The sequence below is a fragment of the Amblyraja radiata genome, chromosome 46 (genome assembly GCF_010909765.2).
Source record: "Amblyraja radiata isolate CabotCenter1 chromosome 46, sAmbRad1.1.pri, whole genome shotgun sequence".
Taxonomy (NCBI): Eukaryota; Metazoa; Chordata; class Chondrichthyes; order Rajiformes; family Rajidae; genus Amblyraja; species Amblyraja radiata.
In genome coordinates this window covers 7,270,317-7,282,591 of record NC_046001.1, presented here as the reverse complement: position 1 = coordinate 7,282,591, position 12,275 = coordinate 7,270,317, and the positions used below count along the sequence as shown (strand labels likewise).

The 12,275-nt window shown below is 42.0% G+C and overlaps 1 protein-coding gene and 1 long non-coding RNA gene across 10 annotated transcripts in view; both read left to right on the top strand.

The window, feature by feature from the left end:
- The window catches only part of csrnp2 (cysteine and serine rich nuclear protein 2), a 62,356-nt gene extending 58,144 nt beyond the window's left edge, over positions 1-4,212 (top strand). For all 9 annotated transcript variants that reach the window (XM_033015669.1, XM_033015674.1, XM_033015670.1 and 6 more), the window contains exon 5: positions 1,870-4,212. In XM_033015669.1, coding sequence (XP_032871560.1) covers positions 1,870-2,847 — 978 coding nt within the window. In that variant the 3' untranslated portion in view covers positions 2,848-4,212. The remainder of the gene's footprint in view (positions 1-1,869) is intronic.
- A 446-nt stretch (positions 4,213-4,658) lies between these two features.
- LOC116968799 lies at positions 4,659-11,748 on the top strand. The gene is made up of 2 exons (XR_004410532.1): positions 4,659-4,925; positions 4,983-11,748. It is a non-coding gene; the product is annotated as an uncharacterized LOC116968799 (long non-coding RNA).
- The last annotated feature ends 527 nt before the right edge of the window (positions 11,749-12,275 follow it).

The window sequence follows — 12,275 nt, the reverse complement described above, 5'->3', positions numbered from 1 at the left end:
AAACCTACCGATGTTTTAAAAAAAATCTCTAGGTCACCTCCTAACCTACATTTCTCCAGAAAAGAGAACCCACGGAGAATGCTGCTTGTGTCTCTTAGTACATCTGTTTAAAAAGCCATAACCAGCTATCATATGTTATTCTGAAGGGTCTTCAACCTGAAATTGTAATGCTGTTTCCCTCTCCACAGATGCTGCCTGACCTACTGGGTGTTTCTAGCATTATGTTTATATTTCCAATTTCCAGCATGCCCGGTTTTTAATTTTTGATTTTAAAATTTTGATCCCTCTTATTATCAGATCCCACCATGTTTTTTTGCCTGTCCCTTTCTTTGTGATCTTCTCCAACCTTTCAAGTTTCAAATCTCTGTGCTCCTCCATATCTGACCTGTTATTCATCCCCAATTCCTGTGGCTCTGCCATTGGAGGCCTGAGCCATAGAAGTCCTTCTGCCCCTTCTCGAAGATATTCTTTAAAATCTCTCTTCAACCAAGGTTTTGGTACTCCTAATATTTTCCTTTCAGCTCAGTGTCAAATTTTGCTAATACTCCTTTGATGCCACTTGGGATATGTTATAATGCAATTTGCTGCCATCAAGACGTGCCTTAACTACAGGTGACAGCCGGCTGGTAGAAGACTACAGCTGATGATGAATTTTAATTGCTAACTTGGGTTAGCTCCAAATGCTGTTGCGAGTTATAAGGTGCAGAAGGTGGCCATTCAGCCCATCGTGACTCTGGTCGGCTGCTCTCTTCTTGCCTTATGCAGCCAGTTTTCAGATCCATTCAGTTTTTTAGAAGGCAGATAAATGAGATGTTGGGGGGTTAGAGGTTGGGTTTCTTAATTGAATTCATGTTATATTATGTTGTTAGCTGATTAAATGTTAGAATCAGTTATAATGACCGTGTAAATAGACAGGAGACAAATATGGGGACATATGTGGAGACTATTGCTTGAGTTATGTGTAGGAAGGAACTGCAGATGCTGGTTTAAACCGAAGATAGACAAAAAATGCTGGAGTAACTCAGTGGGACAGGCAGTATCTCTGGAGAGAAGGAATGGGTGACGTTTCGGGTCGAGACCCTTCTTCCTTGAGTTAGTTGTGGTCGAAAAGGTGTGTGAGGTGGTTGGAGATGTTCATCCCAACTTCTATCAGACAAAACTTGCTTCCAATGCAGTCTGGTGGTAGCTGTTGTTGCCGGCAGCAACAATAGACAATAGGTGCAGGAGCAGGCCATTTTATCTCCAGTTTTAACTACAATGTCTGAGCTGACATGTTGGTAATGTTTCGATGTAATTCAGCAAATGTAGGCTCTCCAAATTTCATGGAGATAGTAGGGCCTGCATTTTCACAGCCTCTTTCAGGGCGTCCACAACCACTTAACAACCGATGAAGCTTTTTTTTGAAATGTCACAGTTGCAGTAAAAAATGGCAGGCAAATAGCACCAAGTGATCTCTCAAAGAGGAAGGCAGTAAGGGCCAGGTAATGTGCTTGAGTGATGCTGCATCCAAGGACACCATGTCCTTTTTGAATAATGTCGTGGGATCTTTTATTCCCACTCCAGGACTGACAGGCCGTTGGCTGAACATCTGAAGGATGGCTCCTCTGACAGTGCGGCACTCCCCCCAACACTGTATTGGATATTTCAGCCTGGATTTCTTGCTCGAGCCTCTCAAGTGAGACATGAGCCCACAACCTTCAGCCTCGGGGGACAAGGGTGCTGCTCACAGAGTCCTGGCTGACTCGATGCGAAGGGCTGTGGGCTGGCCCTCCCACACTGAGAAGGGCTACGTTTGTGGTGTGACACTACAGTCTAACGACTAGCAGTTGTTCCTCTGAACTGTATTAACACCAGTCTCTTGTCCTTAAGGTGGACAGGATGTCCTTTCCATGTGGCTGCTCTAAAGATGGCTGCGCCAACGTGGCTGGCCGGATTGAATTTAACCCCATCCGCGTCCGGACTCACTACCTGCACACCATCATGAAGCTAGAACTGGAGAACAAGCAGCAGGACCTGCAACAGCTGTCGCTGGCCGTCACCCACGCCTCCAGCGGCAGCCACACGGAAACGCAGGACTACCAGGATTTTGCTGCGGAAAATTACGACTTGGAGAACGAGACTGCAGTCATGCACTTACAGTCTGCTGAGGAGATGGACAGGAAAAAGGAGGAAGAGGCTGATTTAACCAGTTCTAGTGTAACCATGGATACCAGTGTAGAAAGCCTAGAAGTTTGTATATTAGGAGATACAGTAGCTAGCGCCAGTGAAGCGTGCCAAGCCCTAGCGACGCCAGTTGTGATCGAAGGAGAAGTGACTCCTGTTTCTCCTGTGTTGTGTTTTGCTGACAGTGCTGTTCAGGATAACCCGACGCCTGAGGAACAGACATATTTAAGAAATTCCACGGTGTTGTATTATCAAATAAACCCGAGCTGTGCTGTAGGTGTGAACTGCAGCGATAGGGAGGGTGATTATGTGGAAGCGGCTTTAGAATCCGATTACCCAAAGAAAACCACTGTAGAAAATTTGGTTGCTGCTACCAGTGGTTCATTGGCATCATACGTGCCTGTCACTGAGCACTTTTCTCAAAACACAGGGACCTCTAAATATCAGAACATCCAATTTCCTTTGGTGGATGACAGTTCTGCATTAGTCAATTATGGTACCACTGTGCACACTGAAAATCCTAAGCAGGAGCCCCAATTCAATTCAAACCTTCAAGGTGGCTGCCTCAGGGCTTCTGAGGGTGACCTTTGTGCAGCTGAGCCGGCTGTGCAGAAGATGTTTTGCCAGTCTGAAGGTCTGAAGACCCCAGAGGATGTCCCAGCAGCAAACCCAGTAACTCTGTAATCCATTTCTGTATTCTGTAGCTAGTTTGCACAATTGCTTGTAGCTTTTTGCTGATTTAAATGTCTATTTATTTAGGATGTTTTTTAAGTACAACACAAAACTTTTTTTTAAAAAGTAGCAGAAGATTGAAGTTGGGAATTTTTTAAAGAAGTGGAAGGTTCATTCAATCTGGATTTAAACAGAAACTTTCCCCTTTCTTGCTACCCGAAAGGCTGGAGGTAGGAGACAATTGTAGCCTGGTTATTGAGATCTTGTGGTTGAATCAACTGTGACATATTCTCTTTTATCTATAAAAAAGGACATGTATTCTTTTTCCCCACAAGGCTGTATGCCCTTTCTCACACATGCACAGTCGAGCAGTGGTTGACATCGGCAGAGGGAATGCTTCATTTTGCAATGCATTTCAAGCCATCTCCAGCATCTGTAAAGTCTGGTATTCCTCTGACTGAGCTGCCATTGCTCTTGGCTCCTGGGCAGATCTGAGTAACTTTATTGGTTAATTGCCTCCAAAGGGAATACCTAGTAATCTTGGATGGAAACCTTCTGAGGCACAAAGAGGCCGCATGAAATATACTGCACTACCCAGCCATCAACAGTGAACTGTTTGCTTAATGGATTTGGATCCAGTCACCTGTACCTTGGCTGCACCACCATTCACCCAAGGCTGTACAGAAATTACCTTGTCTTACACATGTCACCTTAAATCTTGCCTCTCTTCCTAATCACTATTTGTTCCCCCATTGCATGACGATTAAGAGGCATTGACTCCACAAGAATATTTTTGCCATTTTTTTTTTTGTTGGGTGGGGTGCAACTGATATGAAATTCATTTTAGTACTGTAATGTGTTTGGACAATTTTGTGTATTTGATGAAGGGTACCTTAATTCTGTCTGTGAACACTTTTTTCAATGTAGAAAGTGCCACCTTTTGAATTGGGTTTTATTCAGAGAACCTGGAAATATGCACACTTACGGGCTCTCTTCCCACTCTCAAATCTGCTTCTTTACGAAATGCCTAAGTTAGAATCTACAAAGTACTTCAAAACTGTTTGTTCTCTGGGTGAGACGGTGTTTCGAATAATCATATTACAATTAATTTATTTTCTTGCCATTTCTGTTTTGTCTAGTTGAGGGAAATATATTTGCCTGTTGAAACTTTGTTATGGAGTCATACAGCGTGGGAACAGGCCCTTTGGCCGAACTTCCTACACCTCTGGTTCTTGATTTTTGGTTAAAAGTACATTTACCATATCTATTCCACACATGATTTTATACACCTCTATAAGATGACCCCTCAACTTCCTGCGCTCCAAGGAATAAAATCCTAGTCTATGCAACCTCTTAGCTCAGGCCCTCGGGTCCTGACAACATCCTCGTAAATCTTCTCCGCCCTTTCCAACTTAATAACTTATTTCCTATAACAGGGTGACCAAAACTGAACACAATACTCTAAATGTGGCCTCACCAATGTCTTGTACAACTGTAACATGACCTCCCAACCTCTATACTCAATACTCGAACTGATGAAGGCCAATGTGCCAAAAACCTCTTGACCACCCTATCTACCTGTGACGCCACTTTCATGGAACTATGTACCTGCACTCCTTGATCCCTCTGCTCTACAACACTCCCCAGAGCCCTGCCATTCACGGTGGATATCCGGCCTAGTTAGACTTCCCAAAATGCAACACCTCGCACATCTCTGCATTGAATTCCATCAACCATTCCGCAGCCCACCTGGCCAACTGATCAAGATCCTGCAGTAATTTTTGGCAACCATCTTCACTGTTTTCAATACCACCCACTTTAGTGTAATCTGCAAACTTGCTAATCATGCCTTGTATGTTCTCATCCAAAATTATTGATATAGATGACAAACAATAGGCCCAGCACTGAACCCCGAGGCACACCATTTGTCACAGGAACTGGGTTATGCACATTGATGACATTTAGAGCTTCTTAATAGCTGTAGCATTCTTATCCTGCACAGTATCTGTTCTGTACACCATTCTTTAGTTTGTGTATCTGAATTGTTTCACCATTACTAATCCCTTCGAAAAACAATACTCTTAGTGAAGGTGAGGTGAGTATCCAATGATACAAAATAATACTTAATGTAATCCCTTTTCGTGAAGGTGAGGTGAGTATCCAGTGATACAAAATAGTACTTAATGTAATCCCTTTCCCATTCTACTGAGAGCAGAATTGTGGCTGAGCTTCTCATCTATAGTTCAACAAGTCAAAAGGGCACAGGGTGAAGAGGTTTGAGATGCTGTGGGTTTGCTGCTTTGGTGTTTTTGGAAGATCATCTTGTTGCTGACAATGAAACAGCTGAATGCCTTTTCACCTCTTGCTCTTAAACCTACATGTATGTTCTTGGTTCTTGCAGCCATTCTCAAAAGCGCTCCAATAATTTTGCATGTTTCTGATCTGACCAAAGCAAGGCCCAGTGTTCAAGGTCCATGATGACCAGAGGCTGACAGTTTGGTTTGCACAGATACCTCCAGATCTCTTGACCTCATGCATAGTTACGCTGGCTGAGTTGGCCTCTTCTGTAGTAAGTGCTTTGCTTCATATTTTCAATTACCGCTCATAAACGCATTTTATATTTTCTTACTCTGCCAAGTGTTACCCATTCCCAATTGCCCTTGAGAAGGTGGGGTGAGCTGCCGTTTTGAACTGCAATTCCCCTGATGAAGATGCTCCCACAGTGCTGCTGTGGAAGGAGTTCCAGCATTTAGACCCAGGAACTTTGAAATAACCATGATTATATTTCCAAGTAAGGATGGAGTGCAACTTGGAAGGGAACCTGCAGGCGATGGTGTTTGTCTGTACCTGCTTGTCTTGTCCTTCAGTGGAGGAGAGGAAAGTCCTGGCAAATTAAATGGTTTATTATTGTCGCCTGTACCGAGGTAGTGGACAACGTTGCTATTGCAGAGTAACTTGTAGACAGAATGCACTGCACTGTTAGGTCTCATTCACATTACAGCTGAAGTGATCATTTATTCACCCTTGTGTTGCTTTGAATGTCTACCCTTCATTAGGAGTAAGAATTTGTAGCTGTGTGTCAGAATGCTGATGTAAAATTGGAATGAGGTGAGAAGGGATTAGTTCCTTTGCGAGGAGTCGCTCTTATTTCCACCGGGGGGGGGGGGGGGGGGGGGGTTAGTGCGTGTTGGGGTCCCCTTGCACGTGCTTCAGTGCATCCAAATCCAGGCAGATGTGAATTAGAATAAGGAAGGTCTTTATATACCTGGCCCTAATCAAGGACAATTTGCTGAGGACTGTACTTATACACCTGACCCCAATCTGGCATCAGCTGTAGGTGCTCAATCAACATTTATCTTCAAATGCTATCTTTGTTTCAGAAGAACCACCAATCCGTAAGCTATTGTTGGTGTTGAAGAAGCCCTGTCTCTTGGAACTCTTTCTCGTTGATCTATCCTGTTTACAGGAACAACTCTCAATTTTTAAATCCAGTCTGGCTCTGAAGCCTATAAACTGCAATTTGGATCTTGCATCTTAACCTGCAGTCAATGTGTAACAATTTGATTTAGTGAGAGGTCATTTGAACAAAGCACACAGCAAGGAGCAAAACAGTGATCTGAAATGACCGGAGATTATGCATTGAATCCGAAAGGTACCTTTTTAAAAAGTTAATGTGTCATTGATTTTTTTTGTTTTGCTTTTAATGCAGTCATTCAATCTGTCCACTGCAAGTGCTGAAGTTTCTATCTCTGTCGGTATGTGGTTGTCAGTCAGTGTCCTTCATAGTTATCTCTGAATGATCCACTGGCCAATGGCCTGATAGCAGAGATTCCAAGTTAATTTTATCCAGCAAGTGATTTAAAAGAATATATATATCATAGGTGCGGTATGTTGCTTCAAGTTCTGCTCTTCATATCTTTTTGAATAGATCTGGTTTCATTTAAGAAAAAAATCTACTTCCCCTCCTCCCTGACCTCTGCCCTGTCTGCTCTGAGTCTGACGTAGCCAGCATTTTTTCCTGTGCCTGATCACTGCCGTTACACAGCATCACAGTTAGAGCTCTGCCACTGCACAGTTCCACATGCCATTGGCCTCTCCCACTGGCTCTGAAGCTGCCGGTCAGCTCACATCGAGTTGGACCTATACAGAGAGTGAGATTATCTCTGAGCTCTGCACCTTTTCAGACGTGCAGCAGTCGTCTGGTTGCTGGAGGAGGCTTGGCATGCATCACTTTCATCATGGGACTACAAGTGGCTTTGGAGAGCATCTCGTCACCTCTCCACCCATTTCAAGGGCTGCGTGCAATGTTACTTTGATTAAAATTGCTCAATTTCAGATGGGTTCATATGTATCGTGTGAAGCTGCCCTCCAAAAGAGGCTTTCTGTACACCTTCGTGCTGAATCTGAATTTTCCAGAATTGCATAGCGGGCTGGGCTTGTCACCTGACTTGCTGCTAATCTTTTCTTTTACAATTCCTGACTCTTTCACTCAGCTTCTCCCAATTCTGGCATCTGCCTTGAAACAAATCTACAATTGAAATTGAATAATTTGTTGAAATGACTAAGGCTGACAACCACTTGTGTGGCGTTCAACCCACAAGTGATTCAATACACTTTTTATGAAAAGCACTTTGGTAAAACTGGATGAATATGTGGGGAGAATTTATTTAAATATATTTGAGTCTTGTGAATTATGTATAAAAATGTGTAAAATTCTTTGTTAAATCATTGTATACTGGTTATCAGCATTGATTGGTTTATTTATAAGGAATCATTTGAAAAAGCTGAGCGTATGAGAAGCTATGTTTTAAGCAGTGTGCATATCCAACTCTGGATGAATTTGTAGGAAAACAGTGTGATTTATGTGATTATGATTGAAGCTGAACAGATGCCATGTTTGAGAAGGGAAGAGTGTAAAACGATTTCAGCGAAACCTGGCTCAGATAGTCCGTTCAGTCAAAAGAAGAGTAGATCCTTTGTTGCCTGGAGGGAGGATGGATTAAAAAATAAACCCGACTGGCCAAAAGAAAACTTGGGCAGAGCTTTCAAATGAGGCTATTGGGACAGCCAGTGTGAAAATGGAGTATGTCACATTAGCCACCAGTTGCTCTGTGGCTGAAATTAAACAGTCTTGTGAAGATACTGTCCGAGGAATTTTGATCCTGCATTTAACCCTCCTAAGCTTGGATGTGTTTGATACAAATATCTGGTGCTCAAAGGGGAAAATAATCTGTACTGCGAATTCACAAAGATCCAAGAACAGTCTTAAACAGTGATTCATGAAGGCTTTTTATTCACGGGATGAATAAAAAATGCAAGGCCAGCATTTAATGAACATCTTTAAATGCTGCTAAAACTGAATGGCTTGCCATTTCAAATGTCAGTTAAGAGTCAAACTGTATTGCTACGCACAGAAGCCAGACAAGGTAAAAAGAGTGGAGATTTCCTTCTTGGAAGGACATTAATAAAACTAATATACTTATGTTATACTCTTTTCATCTTATGGTATAAGTTTTTGGGGCTGTGTGGGAGAGGGGAAGGAATTTGAATAAGATTTTTTATTGATAGTTGTCACTGTTGTGCTTTGTTAGTGGCCTTGTGACCAGTTTGGTGCAAATGTATCTGTAGGTACTGTACATATAATATAATGCTTCTCACTGCTGCCATCTTAAGGGGGAAATCAACGTTACAAACAGCTTTGAAAGTAATTGGGACAAAAAACATCTTGAAGCAGACTGAGGTAAAACTTGCTTTTTTGAGAAAAAAAATTTGCCGTGCGCTGTGACTGAACACGAAGGAATAGCTGATTCTGAAGTGCTTTAAATTAGTGTTGGAGGCCAACTGTGCCAGTTTTAACTGGTGGTGGGGGTGCAGGAGGGGAGCGGATGTGGGAGCAGGGGGGTAGTAAGAGTTTTAGATTTTTATTTAATGGGGTGTCATGCAAATGTCACCACTTGGAACACAGCAATCCTGCCACTACTGGGATTTTATAAAGCAAACACTGCATCTAGGACAGTAAACACAAAATGGTTCTGTAAGTAGCTCGACACATTGCACCATGTTTGGATTACTGCCCTATATCCAAGAAGCTCTGCATTCGAAGCTGCTGCAAAGCAAGTGGACAAGTTACTGACAGTTTTAATGCAACAACCTTCTGCATTGTACCAGTTGCTTATAAGAAAGTGCACTTGTGCAAATTTTACATCATATTTTATAGTAAATTTAATGATAACCTGCAGGACCAAGAGACGAGGGTATGAACTGTCTATGGAGTTGAATGTCTCACTAGAATTTGCCTCTTTTAACAAGTTGCTGAACTGAGTTGCTTCAAAGTATATGTTTTGATGCCTACTGTCACTATGTGAATGACTGCAAACTATTGTACTGTTGGAGAATATAAACTGACAACAAACCTGCAATATTAATGCTGGGCATACTCAAAAAATTATTTCTAAAGTGACCAAGGACTGAGATGTTTATGTGATCAAATGTAAACTGGTTTAAGTCTAAGTTGCTTCTTGCTGATTTGTTCTGCCATATTATTCTGTGTTGGTTGTAATCCTCGTATCTCTTCCCTGCCCCAGCCAACTGTAAATGGGTTGCATTTTGTTCCCAAACCATAATCGGGCATGAAAGCGCACAAACATCTCTGCACCATTTCCATCGCAATGCATCTGTTGTGTCGCAAAATTGTAGTCTTGACGCAAATTGCAACATTGAGATTAGCGGCTGACAAACATCGCAAAACATTTATTTTCAATAAAGGCTCTCACCCTTTGAATCAATATTGCAAAGTGGACTTTCTCTGCCCTGAGTCTGGTTTGTGTTGTGTGAAAATGGTACAAGTGGGTTTGGATTAAATGAGGCGCAAAGCAAGAACTGGGGAATGTCTTAGCACCTCCCCTATGGACTCTGCTCCTATTCTGTGAACAATACAGGGATTCTTCAACCATGGCTCAGATCTTCTCCTCTTTCTGAGTCTGAGATTGTGCATTCAAGTCCTGCTAGAGAGGCATGTGCACAAGTTCTAGACCGGCACTTCCAGTACAGTGTAATGCTGAGGGAGCTGTGTTGCCAGAGGGGCAATGCCAAGAGTGTCAGGCTGGCAGAGGAGCGATGCCAATGTAGCACCCCACTTTTACAAGTGTCATTTTTTTTGTGAGTTATGAAAGAGGTCTGATGCAAAAGATTTCACAGCTCTCTTCAGAAGAGCAGGGGTGATCTCCCTGGTCTCCTGATCAAGAATACTCCTGCAACCAACATTAAGGAGCAGATCATCAGGCCCTTACCTCTGCTGATTATGGGAGCTTGCTATGCGCAATATGTCTGCCACTTTTGCCAACAGCATTACTGTCCGGAATTATTTACTGTGAAGGAGATGAACCATGTCAGGGTGGTGGTGGGGAAGGGGAGGTGGTAGTGCACAGGGCAAGAAGACAATTCAGAGTATTGACAAATGACCACAAAGGAATGGAGCCTGAAGAACAATGGGCATGGATTTGATTACTTTCCACAAGGTTCTGTCTTCATGGGCAAACAATTTAAAAGAATTTGGTTGGAAACTATTTGGTGGGTGATGGTGGATTGCTTTTGAACCAGTGAGAGAGAGTGCAACATCTTTTCTGGCACTCTGTCCTATATTTGCACATTTAGCTAATGACTGCCATTTATGTTAAAGTCAACTGCGAAAAAGTGTTGATGGGGTCTCGGCCTGTTAAATTTATATTCCCTAACACTCGTGAGTCCCTGCTTAATTTCCAGTAAATGTCAAACCCGAGCTGCTTCAGTGCTTGTGATTTGTTACAGATAACTACCACGATTAGTTGGTCAGACCTTAAAGCTTAAAAGGCTACCCCACCAACTATGAGGCTTTGCAAGATTGCCTGTCAACGTTCCGAGGACAAGCTGCCCCCTCTGTTTAAAAATGCAGTGTCTGACTACCTTTCAATTCCATCCCAAGTGCCAACTGTCCCAAACAGCGGTCTGTGAAATTTACTGTTGTTTAAATCCCCGGCTTTTTGCAATTGCCGCAGAACTACAACAGGAGGTGGGATGAGTCGGTAATAAAGCACAAAGCAATTGTTTTGGTCACTTTAATATTCCTCATTCTCAAATGGAACTAATTTCTGCACTAAAGCCATATTATAGGGTTTTGGTTGATGTTTTTAAAAATCCAAGCAGGTCCACTAAAGTTTGAGATTGCTGTACTTTGTCACCATGAACATTATTATCAAATAAGCTGTCATAGTGAAATACTATTTCTCTTTCATCCAAAATGAAGTAATGCAAGTGTCATATCAAAGCTGCCATTGCTATAATGCAAAATAAACATTTTAAATATTTATTGAATAAGTTGCTTTAAATCACAGCAGCAAAATGAGAATTTAAAATTTGATTCAAAGCATCTGAATTATTTTAAGAAGTTTGAATAGCGTTTCTTTGTTTGAACTGGATCAGTATTTTGTGTTTCAAGTGCCCCTTTCATGGCTGTCATTTGGATAGAAAAAACAATCCTTTGTTTAAAAGATTATTCAGGGGATAATGTAGTGTTCTGTTCAATGACCAGTGTCAGGCAAGGTAATACAACGTTCCTGCTATCTCTTGCTAATGGAGATATTTAAAACAAAAGCCAGCCGAATCGTACAGTGCTGCTCATAGTAGGGCAGCTAAGCTGTGTTTTATAAACACCGCAGCACTAGTCTGTGCTCAGCATGTATAATATTGCTGCTAAAGTGTAAATGTGCATAAAGTCTTGTATCCCTTTAAGAGCCTGTGGCTTTGCCTTATTGGGTCAGTAAATGTTGATTGCTCTAAGCACTACTTCAAGTCAATTGGATCTTGGAGAAGCAAGTGTGATGAACATAGATGCAATATTTATATTAAATATTGATTGGTGTAAACTTGTTTGATTGAGATTCTGCAATCATTGTGTCTTTTGCAACCATCTTCAATGCTATCAAATAGATGGATAGGGGGCTCTTACTCCATCAGTGACTGATGCAACAACCTTAATGCTGAAACCTCAGTTCCAAACCTGGGGTTTAATCAATGTATCTTAAGGACATTTGGAATGGAGACCACATGAGCTGTTATTGGAAGTTAAAAAGTTGAGGAGCTTAATGTAGAAGTTTTATGGTAACATGACAAGAATTGGTGCATAGTAAACTAAGCAGGGACAGTGAAGCCTAGCCCTATCTTTGTAATTTTCCCCACTCAATTATAGCTTCCTTTCCTTCACCCCACCACACCTTTGTGCATCTAGATCATATCTCTACAGCTTCCTCTAAGATCTTTAAAAACATGTAGTTGGCCATCTTTTCAGTATTCTGGCCTTTCATATCATGAAGTCACTCACTACGTGCTGCTATTGACCTCTGGGGCAAGGGACTCAAAAGCTTTACCATTAATTAATTAGTTTTAGGACCTTACTAACAAGGGCT